The sequence below is a fragment of the Schistocerca piceifrons genome, chromosome 1, assembly GCF_021461385.2.
Source record: "Schistocerca piceifrons isolate TAMUIC-IGC-003096 chromosome 1, iqSchPice1.1, whole genome shotgun sequence".
Taxonomy (NCBI): domain Eukaryota; kingdom Metazoa; phylum Arthropoda; class Insecta; order Orthoptera; family Acrididae; genus Schistocerca; species Schistocerca piceifrons.
The window spans coordinates 114,498,931-114,522,504 of NC_060138.1; the positions used below are offsets into that span (position 1 = coordinate 114,498,931).

Genomic DNA, 23,574 nt, shown 5'->3' on the forward strand with positions numbered 1-23,574 from the left:
TGAACATCCGTAACTGCGGAATATATTTATAGGATAAATACGCGCTGTAGCTGCTAGTGATGCCCTGAATTTATTCCACGAGCCGTTTCGAAGCTTAAAGTTTCATTTTCAGGTGCCAAATGTTGCGCTGTGGTTGTTTGTCTACGCTCCCATTCGTGTGTGTGACGTGCTTGTGATCTCCAATGACTGCCCGGTCCGACCGCCACACGTTTCAGTTTTCGTAATTATTTGCTGGCACCTGAAGATGAAGCGTTAAGCTTCGAAACAGGTCGAGAAATAAATTTAGAGCTTTACAAGCAACTCAAGAGGACTTTTATTTTATACAAAAGATGAGTGGCTGGTTCCCGTGTTTTGGCAATGTTTTGCAAACTGTGGTTACTAAGAACGTTGAGGTACTAAACTAAAGAAATAAATGATACTCGTTAAGCTACAGCACTTGCTGAAAAAGATTACTTTTTATTAAGAGCAATGCTTGGCGCCTCAGTAGGCGTAGCTGATGCCGAGCGCGTTGCTGTAGGTCATGTGGGCGACGGCGGGGGCGGCGGAGTATGCGACGCCGAGCAGGGCGGCGCGGGAGTCCGCAGAGAGCACCGGCCCCAGGGAGTTGGCAGGCCCGGGGGCGGCGTAGGCGACGCGCACGCCGCTGGGGGTGGAGACGACGGCCGCCGAGCTGCCCGGCGCCGGCAGCGCCACCACGGCGCCGGAGGCGGGGGCGGCGTGCAGCACGGGGGCGGCGTGCAGCACGGGGGCCGCCGCCACGAACGCCGCCAGCGCCGGACCCAGGCACGCCACGGCCACCACCAGCAACACCTGACACACAACAAGTACACAGTCAGCCTCTGGTAGATTGCAGGCATGGGGAGAGCAATAGAGACGGGGGTTGTAGGCAAGCACTGTAGCAGAAATGCCGAGCGCTGGAGGGGAAGCGCCATTCTACACTGAAGCCTACAGTCACATTTTTTGTAAATATTAAGAGGAGCCCCTCCCCTACACGTGAACGCTTGGATGGTGACCATTCGAAAACAGATACTGCCACTTCTGGTTTGGTTAGTATCTAAACAGAATGCAACAAAAGCAGAGGCTTGCTTTCGCCTGGCTTCTTAATCATGTAACTTTCAGAGAAGTGCAGCAGGCCGCTGTGACCGAGCGGTTCTAGGCACCTCAGTCCGGAATCGCGCGACTGCTACGGTCGCAGTTTCGAATCCTGCCTCGGGCATGGGTGTGTGTGATGTCCTCAGGTTGGTTAGGTTTAAGTAGTTGTAAGTTTTAGGGGACTGATGACCTCAGATGTTAAGTCCCATAGTGCTCAGAGCCATTTGAACCATTTTCAGAGAAGTGCCATGAGTCGTCATTTTGAGTTAAACCTACACTTCTCTAGTTGCCATGTTAAATTTTGCTTCTTTTGCCAAGGCACAGCGGGGTTTACACAATGTTACCTCACTAAATGATGTGCAGACACAGTTGTGAGGGAATTCTGAAACAATGGTTTACTAAGTCTATTAAGCCAGGAACAGAGGACAAGTAAGATCAATAGCTTACGAAAAACTATATCCTCTACACAAAGATACAAGTGTAATGTTTTCACTTATGTCGTTCCAAAACCCACAGCATTTCTTGTTTCACTAGCTATCTATGACCCACAAAAATTACATCCTCTCATTGAAAAAGTTATAATTAGTCGAATAAGACGATGTACACTGAATTGCCAAAGAAACTGGTACACCTGCCTAATATCGTGTAGGGCCCCTGAGCACGCAGAATTGCCACAACACGACGTGGCATGGACTCGACTAACGTCTGAGGTAGTGTTGGAGGAAATTGATACCATGAATCCTGCAGGGATGTCCATAAATCCGTAAGAGTACGAAGGGGTGGAGGTCTCTTCTGAACAGCACGTTGCAAGGCATCCCTGATATGCTCAATAATGTTTATGTCTGAGGAGTTTGGTGGCCAGCGGAAGTGTTTAAACTCAGAAGAGTGTTCCCACTGGAATTCTCCAAGTCCATTGGAATTCACAGTGGACATGAATGAATTCAGAAGATGAGAGACGATGCTTACGTGTGTGTTCACCTCTTAGAGTAGTATCTAAACGTATCAGCGGTTCCATATCACTCCAACTGCACACGCTCCACACCATTACAAAGCCTCCACCAGCTTGAACAGTCCCCTGCTGACATGCATCGTTCATGGATTCATGAGGTCGCCTACATACCGTACACGTCCATCCGCTCGACACAGTTAGAAACGAGACTAATCCGACCAGGGTACATGTTTCCAGTCCCATCAACAGTCCAATGTCGGTTTTGACGGGCCCAGGCGAGGCGTAAGGATTGGTGTTGTTCAGTCATCAAGGGTACACGAGTGAGCCTTCGCCTCCGAAAGCCCATGTCGATGATGTTTCGTTGAATGGTTCTCACGCTGACTCTTGTTCGTGACCCAGTACTGAAATCTGCTGCAATATGCGGAAGAGTTTGCACTTCTGTCAAGTTGAGCGATTGTCTATAATCGTCCTTTGTGCCATTCTTTGCAGGATCTTTTTTCCGGCCGCGGCGATGACGGAGATTTGATATTTTACCGGATTCCTGATATTCACAGTGTACTTGTGGAATGGTCGTACGGGAAAATCCCAACTTCATTGCTACCTCGGAGATGCTGTGCCCCATTGCTCGTGTGCCGGCTATAACACCACGTTCAGACTCTTAAATCTTGATAACATGCCATTCTAGCAGCAGTAACCCATCTAACAATTGCGTCAGACGCTTGTTGTCTTATACAGACGTTGCGCCCGCAGCGTCGTCTTCTGCTTGTTTACATTTCTCTTTATTTGAGTACGCATTCCCATAGCAGTTTCTTTTTCGGTATAGTTATTGGAATAACACGATATATAATGAAGTTTTTGTATATTAACCAGATGTCTTTATGCGCTATCATTTGGCAAATTCTCGTTTCACTATCTCCAACCGATTATAAAATGCGAGGAATGTTGTGGATATTTCATTCCTGCTTATCGATCTCGCGCGAGATCACGGATGGTTGCGCTACATCAGATCAGTTTTCTCGAGATTGCTGGCGGATTAAGGTCTCCACCTGAGTCTAAAGAAAACTTTAGCTACATTTCTTAGGCAGCAACACATTATGTAATATGCACCAAACGGAAACTTATAGCGACTCCTATTTTTCGCTGCAAACTTTTTCGAATTTCGGGCAGTGTCTTACTTAAATGCAAATATAACAATAAAGATGGCTGTTAAAGAAATGACGGGCGTGGTATTATGAAACTGACATATAAAACTATAAGTAATGAAAAAATGAATTTTTTACCAAATAGTTTCTATAAAATCGTTTGAGAAATATTGCACCTCGATTCTGTCGTTGCAGCGCGTTTGTCACCGGTCGGAAGTGGGCAAACGATGTTGGCTTCCACTTCCATACACACGAATGAATTTGCCCAGCGCTTTGAACGAAATCTGGTCATCACGCATCGACCACCGTATTCAGCGCGCACTCTAGACTTTAGGCGTGACGATATTATTTGCGTTTGGTGGTTCGCATGGCTGTGTCCTGAGTCGTTTAGTTTTATAATGGAAGCTGAAGCCGAGACAGGTCGGGTTACAGGTAGTGACATGCGCTCCGACATCAGAATCTAATCCCTAGGTGGAAACAACCGAATGGAAATTTACAAACGCTTTGAGGAAGGTGTGTCATGTGTGGGAATAGTGTAGTGGATCATAGCACAGTATCACGCTAGTCTCCTCACTTCCATGGAGGTTGGGAAGCACTCCTCTCAGGTTATTGTTAATGACATTTTGAGAGATGAACGACGAAAAACGCATGAGGAAACTGCATGTGAGGCATGAATGTCTTTCACTACAGTTTACAAAATCAAAACTTAGAAGTTAAAGATGAGAAAATTGGGTGGCAGATGATCTGCATGAAGAGTAGAAAGCAGACACTGGAAGAATCGCAGAAGAATTGCTTCAACGTTATCGAATAGAAGGGGGACAGTTTCTGAAAAATACTGTATACGAGATTTTGAGTCAGAACTGAAGTGTCAGTCGACACTCCATGCCCGAAAAAATTCAGCCGCCAACAATCAAAGGTGAAACACATGATGCACTTTGCGTATGTCATGAATGGTGACATAGCTGCAAATAGAGTTCGCCAAGGGACGTCTGTAACACGTGCGTTCTTCGAACTGTTGCAGTAAAATGTTTTTTCTACCGAAATTTACCTCGAAGAACGTTGACATACTTCCAGCTGGTGTTCTAATATTACACCATAACGCAAGACAGCACGTTACCGCACTGGAGAGAGAAACGCACGGGGATTATTGATGGGAAATACTTTCCCACCCACCATACAGTCCTGATATGAGAGCACTAGGCCTTGATTTGTTTCCTGAACTGAAGGAACTGTTTCATGGAAAATGTTTTGATACAACTGATGAAGCTTCCACTGAGGTGATTCGAGTAAGCTCAACAATGGAGGTGCCCTATCCCGAATACAGAAATTTCCAAAATGTTGGGAAGCTGTCTTAAGCAAGAACTGGTTTTGTGAGCACGGGGATTAATGGTCACATCTCTCCTTGCCACAATAATCTCAATATTATTGAGCCTTTGTGGTCTTCTTTGGAGCGAATGATATGATTATTAGAAAGAAGCACCAAAATAGCTGCTTATAATTACTCATCTATGTTCGCGACAGAATGGTTCGGCATTTATCGCCACTGATGTGACGTCCATCTTACGTCGTTAGTGAACTGTCGAACTGTCGTATAACTGTCACTGTTTTGATAAGGTGGTAAATGACCTAATTAAATTGAAAACAAAAAGTTATTTATGGTGTGACAGTAGTTTGATAGTCCTATTCTTACCACGCTGTATCCACCGTCATCATTACCTGAACTTGCTACTACTTTACAGGGAGAATGGTGTTAAGATTCCCTTAAAAACCATTCAGGGCCTATACTTACCTATTCCGAGATGCCCGGAAGCTGTTTTGACTGCTAACGGGTTTACTGAACGGTATGAGGCACGGTAATATATTTTTGACGTTTCTATACAAGGTGTGTCAGAAGTGATGATCAACATTCAGGGATATGAAGCAATGACCATTGCAAACAAAAAAAAGTCAAGTAAACATGGGCTCTAAGACGCATACCTTAAGAGCTATGAGCAGTTATTTATCTTCTATACTGTGAAACAAATCTCTCCTACTCCAAGCTCTTTGCTTTCCTTATTTTGGGAAGTGGTAATATGGACCAAAAAAAGATAAAAATGTCCAAAAAACAAGGCTCTAAAATGCATACCTAAAGAGCTAAGAGCACTTGTGAAACACAACTCTTCTAATGAAGAAGTGCTCATAACTTGTAAGGTATGCATTTTAGAGCACATGTTTGGTGGACGTTTTTTTCTTGTTTTGGTCCATACTACCACTTACCAAATTATGGAAAGCAGAGAGCTTGCAGTAAATTACCCACAGTTCTTTAGGTATGCGTTTTAGGGCCCATGTTTACTAGATTTTTTTTTGTTCGATCGGTCATACCCCTGAATAACGACCACTCCTCCGGGAACAATGTGTTTTTGTTCAACCACTGTAGAACTATGTTCAGTACTACAATGTGAAACATTTTTTTCTTAGTGCCCTGCCGAATATTATTATTCCATATTATACAATGCAAAACTTTAATATCTCTCTTCCCGATTGCTGTTCTGGAACCAATATTCTTGTCACATGTTTCGAAGTTATCTATTATTGTTCCCAAATATTTCTAGCTTCTGCAGGATCTTATATCCTCTTCATCTGCGTCAGTTTTAACCAAATCCTGTCCCATACACACATGCCTGAACATTTCCTGTACCAGATATGCAGCTCCTGTTCCACATAAATATTAAAGAGAATGGGTGACATTCCACAACCTTGTTTTAGACTCGTGTCAACGAAAATACTTCGTGTAACTTTGTTTCCCATTTTAACCATTATTTTTGTGTTCCTGTACAGCTATTAGCAGGTTACTCCATTCTTATCACTCACTGATCCTTCTCATTCCTTCTCTTTCCTTCCCATAACTGTATTCCAGGAACATTGTCATAAGCTTTCCTCAGGTCCACAAAGGCCATAGATACTCTTTATTTTTATTTTTCCAATAAACGTGTAATACAGTGATGTTTTCACGACAAGATCGTCCATGCCTGTAACCAATATGCTCTTCAATTAAAACCCTCACATTCTTTTCTGTATTCAAAATATTGGATGAAAGCCTAGCTCTTGCTGGCTAACGTTTTTTCACTCCACAGTTTGTGCATACCCTGTTGTCACCTTTGTTTTATACATCGAGAGGCTATATGATAGCTCCGCTCTATAGGTGGATCTTCCCCGCCTCTATTTTCCCAAACATGTTCTGTAGATGTCTTATCATTACACCTCCTCCATACTTTACAAGCTATATTCCTAATTTCCTGGTCCTGGTGTTTTATTTACTTTTGGTTTAGACAGCTCGGATCCCACATCCTCCTCCGTTATTTCTACATAGTTTTCTTCGAAGATTTTAACTTCTTATCCTCCGTTATAGTAGACCCCATGTTCTGGAGAGAGAATTTTTTTATAATGTTCTTATGCGAATTATTGTTGTGGAGTCTTCTATTCTTTTTACGTTAAATTTATTCTGGAGACTATTTTAGTAAAATATTATGAGGCCATATCTTGTAAGAAAGTCTGTCTTAAACGTCACTTTCCCGTATTCTGAGAGTTCGTCCTTCGTTCTCATGACAGTTGATCTTACCATCATACGGTGACTGTTGGCGCAATCTGGTTGTCAATGTACTCTTACGTCTGTCGGTAGTATTTTCCTTTTCCATCACCAACATCAAATCTGTAATCAATTTACGATTCTTCGTAGGCTCTTCCGACGTGAGTTAATGTATATCTTCATAGTGGAAGAAGATGTTCCTCAGATAAATTGATTATTCTGTTTCCGTTGTCGTTTTGCTATGCTTTTTCCAAAAGGACCTTCAAAACCTTCTTCAGATGTTCCCACCTTGCTGTTTTACCCACCAAAAACTATCATTTCCTGTTGTTCATTTAATACTCCCATTACACCTCCAAAATTATCAAAAAAAGATTACATTCTCTTCAGAGAAAAGAATCATGATCAACTGGAGGAAGACTGAGGACCGGAGAACGATTAATAATGTAACACTGTGTTAGTTAAACAGTGATGGGGAGTAATGTCGACAAGCTCCATGTTTGAGGAAAAACCCCAGCATTCCTCTGAAACTATGGATAAATATGATTTATTAGATTTTAATGGAGAATTCGCGCCGTCTCGTTCACAACGAGAGTCCTGAGTCTTACAGTCTCAGTCATGTCATTCTGTGGAGTTTATTCAAGAACCTTGCTATTGCTGTACTGTAGCTACAGTCATTACACTTTGAAACGGACGACTTGAAACATTTGCACCAAAGAACCAACTTCATTGATGTCAACTTCCATCACCTCCTTTACTTCGAAGGGCACATTATTTCCTGTATTAGTAGCTAGAAATTTGTCGCTTTTAACAGTCGAGTGCCACATCACCTTTGAAGTGAAGAAAACAGTGAGTATTTCATTTAGACAGACTTGGTTTCTATCGGTAGACAGGTGCACTGTTGTAGTAAGACATCGTGCTAATGCTGTTGCCACTTGACTGGATTATTGGAGAAACAATTCTATTTGAAAATAAAGACATATCAATTAATTTTGTTCATCATAATCGTGATTTAAATAATGAGAATCTGCACCACTTATGCACTTTTCGTGCTTCGCACAACGGGTTTCGAGAATTTATTTTCATTTTCAAGTGCATTTGTTTATATAAATAGTTCGTGATGTTTGCATGTTATTAGATTTTAATGTCTTTTTCAGGCAATAACGTATTGTGTCTCCTCCTCCCATTACAGAGAATATCTCACACATGCAAATCATTATTTATACAGTTTGTTTTGGAGTCGATACATGCTACAGAGATGATGTAACAGTCATAATATCTCTGTAAATTGTTCTTTTGCGAAGATGAACAGTAAGTGACTTATTTGCGTGTGTGTAATGGAGAAGACACAGTACTTTATAACTTCAAAAAGACATTTACAGCGCAAGGCAGGCAGAAAAAACACATGTAAACATAACAAAAAATATTTATGTAAACGAAAGCGAGAACAAAATGTCGAAACGCATTGTGTTATGCATGAAAAAATACATGAACGGTGCAACTTTTCTTTATTTAACTCAAGATATATCACTCTCGAAAATTATATGGTTGCATTTCAGTACAAGAGAAGGCACACACAAGCTCCCATGCCAAATAATGTGGTGGCCAAATTCTAATGTGGTTTTCAAGGTGCGGAAAGGTCGAAGGATTCATCTACAAGATGTTGCACAATTCCTATTACGCACTTCCATAGGTTCTAGTGGGTTATTATAATTTAATGGACACATTTTATCTACGTTCAAAATATCCCTCCCGTTTGAAATTGCTCGATAGAGGAAGATCGCATTTGATTTCTCGAAGGTAGTGTGTTAAACACCATCACTAGATTAATGTCAAGAGTACATAATATTAGGCGCAATGGTGTTACATGTACTTCTGTCAACTAGGGCACCCATAAAGTTTTGAAGAATATGTGGCAGTCTTCGGTTCTAAGAGCGGTATCCATTAAAATTTCTCTGTGTACTGTTAGAAAAAATTAACGATGTCACAGTGATCAAAACATGGTTCTCGCTGGTTTAAAAATTTTCCACTAAATGCACCATCAAGTGAAAACGCGTTCTCCTTCGATCTACTTTTGACGCGTTGAACAACAACTGTGCTGTTATGCTTGAATCCATAAAAAGCTTCTAGTAATATTGACACACACTCGACGTAATTCCGAGTAAATAATGATATTTTCTCGATTTTTCTGAGGCACACACCTACGATATTGTACCTCGCAATAGTGACCTGCCATCGAACTCAGCATTTGAACTGAATAACTCTAAAATGCCGTTTTTATTTTTAACTAAATACAAATAAAAAACTAGCAAATAAGAAGTTAAAAAGGCAGTGATCGCTGCTTCTAATTTGAATGGACGACATTTCCGTGAAATTTGGCAATTTATCACCTTCGTGCACCGATTAATGCTATTAAGAGCTAGTAAAAAGCTTAAATTTAAAATCATTGGACAAGTAAACCACAACATTGCAATCCTTGGTAGTCACCTTTGTTTTCCACCCACGCTCCAATCACACCAAAATTTAAAACTTGAGACACATTGGAATATTTCGTGATGAAAAATATGTGTGCAAAAATTCCTTCCGATGCTTCAGTAGCAAGACTGAGATATAAATTACAGAGATCACGCTGCAAAGATTCAGCATGAGGATAGGTCAGACGCTGTGAGAACAGTATGATACAAAGACCGTTATGATACTAGAAGGTGGAGTATTTTAAATTAACAGAAACACACACACACACACACACACACACACACACACAGAAACACGTGCTTACACGCTACGATAAAGACACTTCCGGAAGACAATCCAACTGCGTACAAAGCGCAGCGCCTTCTGTATTTTGGGTTCATCAAATTACAATCGTCGGCAGCGTAAAATGGGAGAGCGAATGCGGAGACCTTCAAAAAGGCGAAACAGGTTTTGAGTACCGTACGGAATGTGACAGATGTGAAAATTACCGAACTATCAGTTTAATAAGTCACAGCTGCAAAATACTAACGCGAATTCTTTACAGACGAATGGAAAAACTGGTAGAAGCCGACCTCGGCGAAGATCAGTTTGGATTCCGCAGAAATGTTGGAACACGTGAGCCAATACTGACCCTACGACTTATCTTAGAAAATTGATTAAGGAAAGGCAAACCTACATTTCTAGCATTTGTAGTCTTAGAGAAAACTTTTGACAATGTTGACTGGAATACTCTCTTTCAAATTCTAAAGGTGGCAGGGGTAAAATACAGGGAGCGAAAGGCTATTTACAATTTGTACAGAAACCAGATGGCAGTTATAAGAGTCGAGGGGCATGAAAGGGAAGCAGCGGTTGGGAAGGGAGTGAGACAGGGTTGTAACGTCTCCCCGATGTTATTCAATCTGTATATTGAGCAAGCAGCGAAGGAAACAAAAGAAAAATTCGGAGTAGGTATTAAAGTCCATGGAGAAGAAATAAAAACTTTGAGGTTCGCCGACGATATTGTAATTCTGTCAGAGACAGCAAAGGACTTGGAAGAACAGTTGAACGGAATGGACAGTGTCTTGAAAGGAGGATATAAGATGAACATCAACAAAAGCAAAATGAGGATAATGGAATGTAGTCGAATTAAGTCGGTGATGCTGAGGGAATTAGATTAGGAAATGAGACAATTAAAGTAGTAAAGGAGTTTTGCTATTTGGGGAGCAACATAACTGATGATGGTCGAAGTAGAGAGGATATAAAATGTAGACTGGCAATGGCAAGAAAAGCGTTTCTGAAGAAGAGGAATTTGTTAACATCGAGTATAGATTTAAGTGTCAGGAAGTCGTTTCTGAAAGTATTTGTATGGAGTGTAGCCATGTATGGAAGTGAAACATGGACGATAACTAGTTTGGACAAGAAGAGAATAGAAGCTTTCGAAATGTGGTGCTACAGAAGAATGTTTAAGATTAGATGGGTAGATCACATAACTAATCAGGAGGTATTGAACAGAATTGGGGAGAAGAAGAGTTTGTAGCACAACTTGACAAGAAGAAGGGACCGGTTGGTAGGACTTGTTCTGAGGCACCAAGGGATCACCAATTTAGTATTGGAGGGCAGCGTGGAGAGTAAAAATCGTAGAGGGTGACCAAGAGATGAATACACTAAGCAGATTCAGAAGGATGTAGGTTGCAGTAAGTACTGGGAGATGAAGCAGCTTGCACAGGATAGAGTAGCATGGAGAGCTGCATCAAACCAGTCTCAGGACTGAAGACAACAACAACAACAACAACAACAACACGGAATAATTTACGGGAAAAACTTTATGACTGGAATTAACGTTGAAATGGGTAGTAATAAAACTTCTGGTACAGCCATGTCAAAGTTGTGCTTAGACTTGTGTCAGAACTTTTCGGACGCAGCTGAACAGGAGAAACTAAATGGCAAAACAAGAAGTGTACGGCCATACCCACACACACACACACACACACACACACACACAAAGCCGCGCGCTCGAAAGTGGTGATGAGGATCGGTCAAGACTCAGCTTCATTTAAAATAATCATGATTTATTGTTCAGTCGCAGTTCCACATTTTTATCATACGATATATTGCGATGACTCTGGATCATTTTCAGTTCTGAAACGAAGTAAAACAAAGAAGTTGCGCCAGCGAACCGACTTGACTATTTAGAACCTATTACCACAGTACTCTGATGTGAGTCTGATGACGCAGTTACTTAGAATTACTCTGTTTTACATCGGAAGATGATCCAGAGTGATCTAAACAAGTCATGTAACTGAAAATGTGCTACTGCGACTGAACTATAAATGAGAATTCTTCCAAATATCAACACAGTTGGTGACTGTCTCGAGACGAATATGTGACTGTTTCATATTATATTGTCTGGTGAGTTCGGTCTACTGTTTGCCATTACCATGTTCCTCAGTACTGCGAATATTCTTATCAGGTCTGTCGATGTACCTGGGTACTGGAATACATATCAGTACCACATATTGCGCTGTGATAAGCAGTTGGCTGCTCACAAAATTAGGTGAATATCCAACTGTGTTGCGATCATAACTATATATAACATCCAGAAACCTTTTCATATCCAGACGCGTAGATTAACAAGTGCACTGCTGTACGGCAGTGAAACATGAGCACTCGCAAAAGCAGAAAACACAGAATACGAGCCTTCGAGATGTGATGCTACCTCAGATTACTAATTGTTGCCTCTTTAGGTAAGGTATCAAACGAAGATTTGCTTCACAGAGTGGACAAAGAGAAGCCGTGTCTTTGGAAGCTTATGCAATATAGAACAGGTAGGTGGGTCGGCCATCTGATGAGGCTTGACAGTGCCATTAAAAGTATAACTGAAGGGACAATAGAGGGGAAGGAACACAAGAGGCGGACTGGAATACAACTAGATCATGGAGGATACCAGATGAGCCACCTGCACCACCCTCTAGAGGAATGCCGAAATCCGTGGTAAATGGAAATGAGCGTTTGGCGTCATTGGCGAGAGGCCCCTTAGGGGGCAGCTCCGGCCGCCTTGGTGCAGGTCTTATTACATTCGACGCCACATTGGGCGACCTGTAAGCCGGGTAGGGATGAAATGGTGATGAAGACAACACCCAGTCCCTGAGCGGAGAAAATCCCCGAGCCAGCCGGGAATCGAACCCGGGCTCGTAGGACGGCAATCCGTCACGCTGACCACTCAGCTATCGGGGCGGAAGAAAACCGTTGAGAGCTGCTGCCAACCAAGCTGATTGCTGAATATCTAAGAAGAAATATCCGGCAAAAACTACTCTACATTGAGCTGTTGCACTGGAATAACTTTCTTTAATCGTCATATACACGGACAAAGGTCATAACCATTCTGCAATAGCTATAATCTAGAAAGAGGGAACTTCTGCAGTGTCATTGCCGTGGATACCGTACCGTCTGAAAACTTCAATGTAATGCGTGCGTAGACTAGTACATTCACCTCAAACCCTTAAACGATTACATGAGAACGCTACATGAAACAGTGTGACACACAATTGTACCATAGTCCTTTAGTGTCGCTTTACACACAGCGCTAGACAGAGCCACTAAGTGTGAGTAAGGAAAGCAAGAGTTCGTATACCGTTGTTAGTTTGCAGGTCCCGAGCAATGGATCCAGCCGCCTCATCGGAAAGTGTTTCGTTCCTCCAAGCACAATGGCCTCTTTCCTCAATGTTTGTGAGGGATATGTCATACGGGTATCTGTTAACAATAGGTGTATCGTATAGTGTCGTACAAAACCTATAAATGTCGTATGGCATTGTTGGCTGGGTTCTCACAGGTTGTATTCAGCGGCCTTTCTCCGCGCACTTTGACGCCATTCCTTGCAGGCATAGGAGTTGCGTCTTATGTGTATTCGTAGCGTGTAGGCGACCGTAATGGATGCATGTGTAGTGTAGCATTATGTTCCTGTTGCACGATTATGACGAGGGAAGGGCGAGGGAAAACCCCATACCGGCACATGGCATACTCCTCTCGAATAGCACCAAGGAGGCAACAGGGCTTAATGTCACCTTCGGACGGGCAGATCACCATCATCAGTGTTACATGCCCTCACTCCACGAGACACTTCGGTGAGATTCGGAATTCAGTCTAGGTCATTGGCGCAAAGACTGGTGGTGATCAGGAGCTTTTCGCCACCATCACTTTTCCCCTTGCCCGCCAAATACTGGCGGTGACAATTTCACTCACCACCAAAATTCGAACCTGCATGCATCCGAACCGCGCGCCATCGCATAAGTGTGCGTTCGTGACGTCGGCTGCGGAGGCCGGTTTGTGATTTCATGATTGTCTTACTAATTGAAATGAGAAATGGTGAGAGGTGAAACCCTCTTTTCCAGAATACCATCAAGGGAACTACCCGGCTTAACACTCCAGTCCGGTGGACTGACAACCACTGACAGTGTCAGATACGAAGTTTTTTGATGAGAAATTTCGATTATGAACGTCCCATCGCCTTCCTAAATTTCCATGTTATCGGAAGCATATGAACTGGTTACGGATAAAACGCCGCAAACATCCGTCATCTACTTGTGACCGATAACGGTGGAAATTAACTTCAAAAATCGGCCTCATATCTCTAGCATATTCTTTCAGGCACTATCCTACATTCTTCGTGGTTGGTGACCTCGGTGCTTCCACACTAGCCTCAAACAGTTAAGCATGTATTGTGAGGACACTACCTAAATAGGAAATTTCACAGATGCTAAGTAAGGATAGATTACAAAACACGTGGTTTATGACTTTGTATAGTTCATCTAAGAAAGCGCGACCCACTGCTCTCCACAAGATTCGGCGTTCTAATCGGGGGTGGCTTTAAATAAACTCCCGTAAATGGGTTTAGGTCACTACGCTTCCGTTTTGGAAACATAAGATACCAAAAATAAAGACGCAAGATCCGTTTCAGACCACACGGTCCCATTACAGTACTCAAAAATGAGGATATTTTAATTGTACAAATTACGCCCGCGACCTAATTTTTTGGAAAAATCTAACTGCTAATTCGATCATTTTGTGTATAGGATATTCTTTGTTTCCACACATCTACTTTGTGTTGGTCTGTTTTGCGCTCGCAAGTGACAGCATATACATATTTTAAAAGTGCTTGTCACCAAAATGTAATTAGAAATTCACTTGTTGAGTACGAAAATTTATTAATAATCAGTCAGTCTTGGCTTCAAAACACATTGTTCGTAATAATTATACGTTACTTAACATGGATTCCAATGTTCACAAAGTACTTTGTATACTATATTAGCGAGTCAAAGAGATGGGATGAAGTTCAAACGGCAGTTGTGCCTAATCCGTGAAGTTGTGTAAAAAGAGGATGGTAATAACCCCCCAAAACAATTATGTCAAGTAGTTACTGTGAGTATACGGAAAATCAACATTTAAGAACAAAACTCGGAAGAACGGTCTCGTGAACTCATATGAAATGATGGCTTTACAAGGTTCATTTTACGGTGGTGAGACGTGTGTTCCTAGGAAGATCGAAACCAGGAGAGGGGAAGTGGAGGCGTCAAATGTTGAAAGCTCGATAATGCACTATCAATGTAAGACGCTAACTGAAGAAGAAAAAAACAATATATGACAAAATAACGACTCAGAGGATACCATAGGACAGACATATATGTCTGTAGCACTGGCATAAAGCAAAGAGACAAAGTGAAAATCAATAAGGACACGGACTGAATCTCAAGCAGGGATCGCGCCTAATCCCAACGAAGAGGATGAACATACGAGGGCAGTTCAATAAGTAATGCAACACATTTTTTTTCTCGGCCAATTTTGGTTGAAAAACCCGGAAATTTCTTGTGGAATATTTTCAAACATTCCCGCTTCGTCTCGTATAGTTTCATTGACTTCCGAAGGTGGCAGTGCTGTACGGAGCTGTTAAAATGGCGTCTGTAACGGATGTGCGTTGCAAACAACGGGCAGTGATCGAGTTTCTTTTGGCGGAAAACCAGGGCATCTCAGATATTCATAGGCGCTTGCAGAATGTCTACGGTGATCTGGCAGTGGACAAAAGCACGGTGAGTCGTTGGGCAAAGCGTGTGTCATCATCGCCGCAAGGTCAAGCAAGACTGTCTGATCTCCCGCGTGCGGGCCGGCCGTGCACAGCTGTGACTCCTGCAATGGCGGAGCGTGCGAACGCACTCGTTCGAGATGATCGACGGATCACCATCAAACAACTCAGTGCTCAACTTGACATCTCTGTTGGTAGTGCTGTCACAATTGTTCACCAGTTGGGATATTCAAAGGTTTGTTCCCGCTGGGTCCCTCGTTGTCTAACCGAACACCATAAAGAGCAAAGGAGAACCATCTGTGCGGAATTGCTTGCTCGTCATGTGGCTGAGGGTGACAATTTCTTGTCAAAGATTGTTACAGGCGATGAAACATTGGTTCATCACTTCGAACCTGAAACAAAACGGCAATCAATGGAGTGGCGCCACACCCACTCCCCTACCAAGAAAAAGTTTAAAGCCATACCCTCAGCCGGTAAAGTCATGGTTACAGTCTTCTGGGACGCTGAAGGGGTTATTCTGTTCGATGTCCTTCCCCATGGTCAAACGATCAACTCTGAAGTGTATTGTGCTACTCTTCAGAAGTTGAAGAAACGACTTCAGCTTGTTCATAGGCACAAAAATCTGAACGAACTTCTCCTTCTTCATGACAACGCAAGACCTCACACAAGTCTTCGCACCCGAGAGGAGCTCACAAAACTTCAGTGGACTGTTCTTCCTCATGCACCCTACAGCCCCGATCTCGCACCGTCGGATTTCCGTATGTTTGGCCCAATGAAGGACGCAATCCGTGGGAGGCACTACGCGGACGATGAAGTTATTGATGCAGTACGACGTTGGCTCCGACATCGACCAGTGGAATGGTACCGTGCAGGCATACAGGCCCTCATTTCAAGGTGGCGTAAGGCCGTAGCATTGAATGGAGATTACGTTGAAAAATAGTGTTGTGTAGCTAAAAGATTGGGGAATAACCTGGTGTATTTCAATGCTGAATAAAACAACCCCTGTTTCAGAAAAAAATGTGTTGCATTACTTATTGAACTGCCCTCGTATATTGCCACAGTGATTATATTTTGTATGATGAAAGCAGGTTTAATTCGTATCGAAGATTGCCAGATACGAAGTCTGTTAAGATTAAATGCGATTCGGATCTTGAGTTGCACATTAGATACCTGAGAAAGTGTCTGTATGACTCACTAGTCATTGGAAAGGACGGTCTGCAACAAAGGACATTGGTGTTCATATAATCCTCTTAGCTGCATTGTTTTACTTTGCTTATGTTAGAGGGGATGAAAAAATACAGCCTCCGGCAATAAAACGCAACTTTCAATATACAGCGAAATGTATACTGCCAAAACTGTGTAATTGAGTAGGACTCAAAATGGGAAACTTGAGTTTCACGGGAAACACTCTTCGTTTAGAAAATGACAGATGTATTGGCAGAAGTATATCTGTGAGAAAGGGTTGTGAACCGCACCTGGAAAGCTCTGTCGGAAGGATTGCCTCCGAACGGCAAGGTACCGGGTTCGGGTCTCAGTCCAGTACGGAGTTCTAATCTGCCAGAAATTTTCAAAATCTGCGGAACCAGAATTGGAATTCGAAACAGAAAAGTGAGCCTAGTACTGCTGACGTAGGCCGACAGAGGCAGAAAATAGTTCCATAGATATTTTTTTTTCAAGGATAGTTGCAAGCGAATTCAGAAAACTCTGCAATTAATACGCTGACGTTCAGACACGAAAATATTTCACGGTATTGGGGATTCCTGTCTGGAACTCACCTTCAGAGTCATGATTGTCGATGCCCCACAGCGAACAAGACGAACTGTACGAAGGGGCGTTCCCAAGGCGTCTTTTTATACACGCCCCGGGGTCGGCGCCACGCCCACCACTCTCACAGCGCCAATCGAAGGCGCGCCCTCTTGCGCTCTTGCGACACGGCCGCCACCTGTTGCTGTTGGCAGACGCTCCGAATTTTCGTGTCGCACGCCCCTAATGCAAAAAATCTTTTGAGCACTGTACGAGCAAGTGCTTCTTCCTGAAAAGAAACGACATTTTTAGACAAATCACGGTAGTTTGGTAAAGAAACAAAGAAAATATTTGTCCCACATGTTAAAAGAAATGACAATAAAAAGACTGACACGCTAATGTTATATTTTAACTAAATCCTTAGGTTATCTTAGGTAGTCATTTGATAAATAAGTTCACTGAAATTCTTTCAACTACAATTAGTATAAATGTATGATTTGCTCCGCAAATTTCTGAACATTGACCGAAAAATAATTCAGGTTGGTTTACTGTAAATGTTCCTTGGTTTAGTCGTCCAGGTATGGTATCAGTTTTAGCTCCTAATACAGGTACTGCACATGAGTGAAGAACATCTGAAGCTCTAGTTAGTACTCGTACTTCTGCATTTATAGGTAAAATTGTCCGATTATCTACGTCTAGTAGTCGGCGTCCGTCATTTTCTATGTCTTGTTCTGGTGTTATTCAGGTGCCAAACTGAAGAGACTACTATTAGTATAAAAGACCTTTCTTTCATCTGCAAAAGTTGCCTACCTTGTACCAAAGAGCAAGAAACCTCACACAATAGTAGAAATTGCTTTCTACTATCTTTTACTGTTTATAGATGGCAACAAATTTACTGCAGGAAAATAGCTATTGGAACACAACTAGCAGTACGAAACATGAACTGGGAAAACTGTGTAGATGTATGTACAGGTGTAAGTCGTAGTATGGCTGGCGGTAACGCCGTATAGCAAGCTCTCATCCGTAAAGAGACTCATCGCGCTGTTTGGACACACTGTTTTATTCACAGAGACGTACTGGCATGAAAAAACATGCACTCTGTCCTTCATGAGATTCTTCAATCAGTAATCAAAGCGGTAAACGTCACCAAAAGTCTGGCACTGAAGTCGAGGCGTTTTCAACAGATGTGCGTTTATATGAGGACTAAGCACATTTTCCTAATTTTTTACCTTGTCTGTCGGTGGATTTCACGTAAGAATGTCTTTAAAAGGGCGTATGGTTCAAATGGCTCTGAGCACTATGGGACTTAACATCTGAGGTCATGAGTCCCCTAGAACTTAGAACTACTTAAACCTAACTAACCTAAGGACATGCATGACACACATCCATGCTGAGGCAGGATTCGCACCTGCGGCCGTAGCAGCAGTGCGGTTCCGGACTAAAGCGCCTAGAACCGCTCGGCCACAACGGCCGGATAGGGCGAATGAACTCAGGAATTAACTCAGGAATCTTCTCTCTTTTTCAAGAGAGATATTTAAGTTCCGAGAAGTTCGTAGGAAGGCAGTTTGTATTGGAGCTAGCGTATCCTTATGACATGTTTGAGAAAATCAGTTCATTGAATGTATGTCTTCAAGGTAATGAAACCAAAATACTCCAACTGCCAGGAAAAATTTCAGCCTTCTGAAGGGAACTACTATTGTGGAGGAAGGAATTGGCCGATGAAGACATGTGTTACGTAGTCCCTATTTTAGAAGACAATGACTTTCGGTCGAGTGTTTGTGCATCGTCTAACTGACCTCAGTGATTACTTTGTGAAGAATTTTCCAGAGTAAATTGATTAATATAACTGGTCCAGACATCCTTTCAGTCAGAGTTTCATCAACACTCACCGCGGAAGAACTAGTGCAGTTTCTGATATTTCTTTGACTCCGCAATGAGATGGAATTTCGTTTCCTATTCACTGCTTAAGTTTTGGAGCTTGGTAAAGCAACAGTATCCACACATGAGTAACAAGTCCCAACGAGTTTTTATACCTTATGCAACATCCTACATATACGGGATATGTTTTTCAGTATTAGTAGTCACAACCAAGAAATGTAGATCTTGAATGAATGTGGAGAACGAGATGCAGCTGTCTGTTTCCTGTCTTGTACCGAGATTTGAAAAAGTGATGATGAGAAAGTGAGCTCATCATTCCCATTGATTTCGTTGCAAGATTAAGATGTAAAAACATTAAAAGTTGATTAAAATGTGTTACGTCAACAGTCAACAAGGAAATAATTTGTTGTAAACTTAATTTTATTTACCCCACATTTTGAAACGGACAGAATGTGCGAAAGGAGTCGACGATGTTTATTTTCAGGTCAAGGGAGCCGTGGAGCCATTCAGTTTGAACACCACTAATTTATGGCATTGTACACATACGTGCCCTCATTAAAAGTGTAGAACCCCAAATCCACAAGTCACGTCGAGGAACTCATCTTGCACTTCATAAATAACGCACAAAAACTTTGCACAATGTTTGTTCATTTGCCTTCCAAAATAAAAGCAACACTAGTGAGATGCAGTCTACCATCTCGCTATATGAGTGTTGCCACCTTCATTCTATGAAAAAAGCGATACAGCGCCGACTTGAAAAATTACGCACGTCTGTTGCTGTCAAAGCACCTGGTTGCTACACCCGTAAATACGTTACCGAGCCTGTCCCCACAAGTGCCGTTGCTGCCCAAGAGCCCACCTTGAGATCTGGCTGCTGCTTTTACTGTAGTGGCATGTGACGTCACTCTCCTGGCGTCGAACAAGCCCTACGTCAGAATTACGACGTGTCCTCTGTATCAAAGTGTCATGTACCGGATGGTTATAATTAAAGCGCAACTACTCAAGAAGATCCAGTGAGGCTTGTAATTATCATATGACAGCTAAACTAGATACATATGCCAATGCACCAATGTAAAACCGATTTACACTGAAAAAAATTAGTCACAATTGTGGCCACCAGGTGCAAACTGGTGCTGCACACTATTTGTAAGAGGGTACGACATCCCGCTGTCATTTGACACGCCGTAACGTGAGTGAATAGAATGGCTATCGGGAAGAGAGACCGTGCGCTCTTAGTGAAGTTGTCTTACAGGACTGGCAGCTGTTATAGTGCTGCATTGAGAGTGCATCACCTACTGAAAGATCTGAGGAGAGGCCTGATGTCGTTAAATGGCTTGAAGGAGATGATGAAATTTGAAAACACGGGAGAGCTTGGCGTGGCACCTGCCAGAGGAAGGCATCCTGTCCCGGTAGAAGTTATTGCCGATGTTGCTGTTGTTGTTGCTGTGACTGACCTGCAGCACGTGCCAGGGGTAGCGCTAGTGCATGCCATGGTCAAGAAACGGAAAGTTTTTTCGTCTATTTTACACTGTTACGCGTACGACATGCCGACAGTACAGCAACTGAAATCTCAAGATCCTCAGCCACGTTCTGAATTTGCTCTTCCGTTTTCTGGCACGGATCAAAGTTGACGATATGTGGCCGGGCACTATTCTGTGGAGTAAGAAGGTAGATTTTACACTACAAGGTGTAGTGAATTTGGGGCACTCTTATACCACGTTTTGTGCACGAGAAGCCACTGCACTCGCCGTATGTGACTGTGTAGTGTGCATTCACAAGCACCTTTATGCTCAGCCCGTTCTTTTTTGAAGAGAATACACCCAGAGGGCCTGTAAGGTGTACCACGACACCTGATCTGAATGTCAGTGTACAGGAGCATATTACTCTGATTCAATCGGGACTGCTGCGAGCAACTGTTGCCCACGTCGTTTTTCGGATGCAACATCTCGTCGACATCTGCGATACTTATACTGAACAAAGTGTGTAAGCGCGGTTAATAATAAAGTGTACATTATACGTTTCTCACTTGATTCACCTTTTCTACCCACGTCCTGTTTCTACTCCATTGCATATGGAAACATTTCTGTACGTCTTTCTTGCAGTCACAGCACCGGAGTTGCACCTGTTGGGCGAAACTGGAACTAACTTTTTTCGAGCGTAAATCGGTTCGCATTAACGCATTAGAATATCTATCCAGTTTATAGCCTAATCTCGACCTCTGCGAATAACTGCACTTTAATTATAACCACTCGGTAGTTTTAAGCTATGCTAGTTGTCAATCGTACAGATAATTCACTCCATCCAAATGAACTGGGAGACCCTCACAGATTTCCAATTTCGATCACCTGCAAGTCATGTTCGTAATATATTGACTGAACCGAGGCACATACAAAAAGATAAACCACTAGCAAAATGCCAAAACAAAACTGAATGTTATCATAATGTATGTCATGCGATTGCGGTTACTCTGTGGATTATGAAACTGAAATTGGATTTTGTTGAGTCGAAGTATTACAGGAGTTATCGATGTATCTTTATCGATGTTTTAATTAATTAGAGGGTAAGGCGAAAAAACTGACACAGTCGTAAACATGGGCACCTCTACCCAAAGGGGTATGGGAGATCCTGCACATTGGTTGCGAGGACAATAAACGGTGAAGCTTGCTGGTGAAAGATACCAGTGAGTAGTTGGAAACTTTCTTTAAAGCAGTGCAGATACAGTGTTGGTTATTGTGAATTGATCTTTGTTCTAGACTGTAACGTTCGGTATGTAAGTGAAAACGATTTATTTAGGATGTCCTTATGATAAGTTTAATTTCACAGTGACGTCCGGAAGGTAGAATCTTAATCTAAATTCAGAAACGCGTCTTTAGTCACCCACGTCTTTAGGCTACGTGTGATAGGTGTCTTCTAGAGTAAATACGAACCCACATTTAAATACTGCATTACTCCATGGGAACTACAAGTGCAGTTTCTTGCTCGATATCTCGCCTGTCTCGAACATTAAGAGAACCGAAACACGGGAAAGGACAGCTGCAAGCACCAGTCTCGTCATTGGACTCCATACAAGGATCCATTGAACAAATTGCTTGACAAAAGTGCTGTCGAGAGGAGGTCGTTCAGTTTTTCTAGGGCCGGAGATTGACTAGTGGGCAGGACTGGGAGGACCAAAGACCTTGAGGAAAATTCCGTCCACGAGACGATCCAATTCTTCATCAGATTCCTGCGACTTCCTCCTTGTGGACAGGGATAATGAACTTGATATCAACGTTGACAGAAGACTTCAGCGATGTAACCTGAGCTTTTCCTGACGAAATGTTCTTTCAAGACACTTGCGGAGAAGTGTGAGTTAAATGTGTCATGTGCCAGATGTGGATACACTTAGATTCCGCTGGGGCTGAAGTTTGCGATTTCTGGGAATAATTTTTGATCCGATGTTGATTTAAAACGCTTAAATAAAACAGCTGCTCTTTGTAGACTAGTCTACTGCTTTGTAATGTTTTATCCAGCTGTATGAAAACATTTTAAAAGATTGAGCAGCGCTGTTGGCATTAGCAGTTAGCATGGCCCAATGTAGTGCTTTCGCTGCTGGAGTATTGGTTATTCTTGGTGTTTTACTGTCCCTGTTAATGCATATCGATAACATGAATACCACACCAGACTAGTTTTGGACCGTTGTATCGAATGGGTACGTAACATTCTGTTTTCAAATTCATTTGTGTCTGACAGGAAGTGTACCAAAGTTTTCCGTCGACAATGGGCGTCGGATGAAAGTCATGATGAGCAGTGTTTCAATATTATTTTTGGCTGACTCCAGCTGCAAACTGCAAAAACGAAATTTCAAATGTCTACCGAAACACTACAGAAAATGCACCTGATGACACCCTGCATATTCTCCACACGAGGAAAAAATAGACAGCAAATTTCTGGTTCAGAAATCACATTTACATCTTAGAAAGGGAATCATCTGCCAGCACGTGTCGAAAATCGAGAGTAGCAAGGTTATGTCTCTCTCTCTTTCTTTTTTTACACTTGAATTGCTGCCTACGTCCTCAATTATTTGCTGGATGCACGGGAGTTCCTATCTCTTTCTTCCTTTACAACTCCCTTTTGCATCATGAAAGCTATTTCCTGAGGTCTTAAAAGATGTCCTATCTACCTGTACCCTCTTCTTGTCAGTGTTTAACATACGTTCCTTGCCGATTCTGCGGAGAATCTCCTCATTCTTTATCGTATCAGTCCACCTATTTTTCGAAATTCGTCTGTAGCGTCACGTCTCAGATGCTTCGATTCGCTTCCTTTCCGGTTTTCTCGCAGTTCATGTGTCACTACCATACAATGCTGTGCTCCAAACGTATATTTTCAGAAATTTCTTCCTCAAATTAAGACCTATCTTTGATGCTGGAGACTTCTCTTGACCAGGAATGCACATTTTGCCAGTGCCTGCCTGCTTTCGATGTCCTCCTTGCTCCGTCCGTCACTGGTTATTTTACTGCCTAGGTAGCAGAATTCCTTAATTTCATCTACTTTGTGCCCATCCATACTGATGTAAAGTTTCTCACTGTGTTCATTTGCGCTTCATCTTATTACTTTCGTCTTTCTTCGAGTTACTCTCAGTCTATGTTCTGTGTCCATTTTCTGTTCATTCCATTCAACGAATTCTGTAATTATTCTTCACTTT

The 23,574-nt window shown here is 42.4% G+C and overlaps 2 protein-coding genes across 2 annotated transcripts in view; both read right to left on the reverse strand.

The window, feature by feature from the left end:
- Nucleotides 1-480: 480 nt before the first annotated feature.
- LOC124785951 (cuticle protein 76-like) lies at nucleotides 481-17,059 on the reverse strand. The gene is made up of 2 exons (XM_047254227.1): nucleotides 17,048-17,059; nucleotides 481-810 (listed from the first exon to the last, which is right to left on the reverse strand). Exons 1-2 carry the CDS (start codon nucleotides 17,057-17,059, stop codon nucleotides 481-483), a joined length of 342 nt encoding a protein of 113 aa, XP_047110183.1.
- A 101-nt stretch (nucleotides 17,060-17,160) lies between these two features.
- The window catches only part of LOC124786107 (WASH complex subunit 3-like), a 79,134-nt gene continuing 72,720 nt past the window's right edge, over nucleotides 17,161-23,574 (reverse strand). Inside the window, exon 4 of the mRNA XM_047254240.1 lies at nucleotides 17,161-17,304. Within this exon, the coding sequence (XP_047110196.1) occupies nucleotides 17,161-17,304 (144 nt within the window). The remainder of the gene's footprint in view (nucleotides 17,305-23,574) is intronic.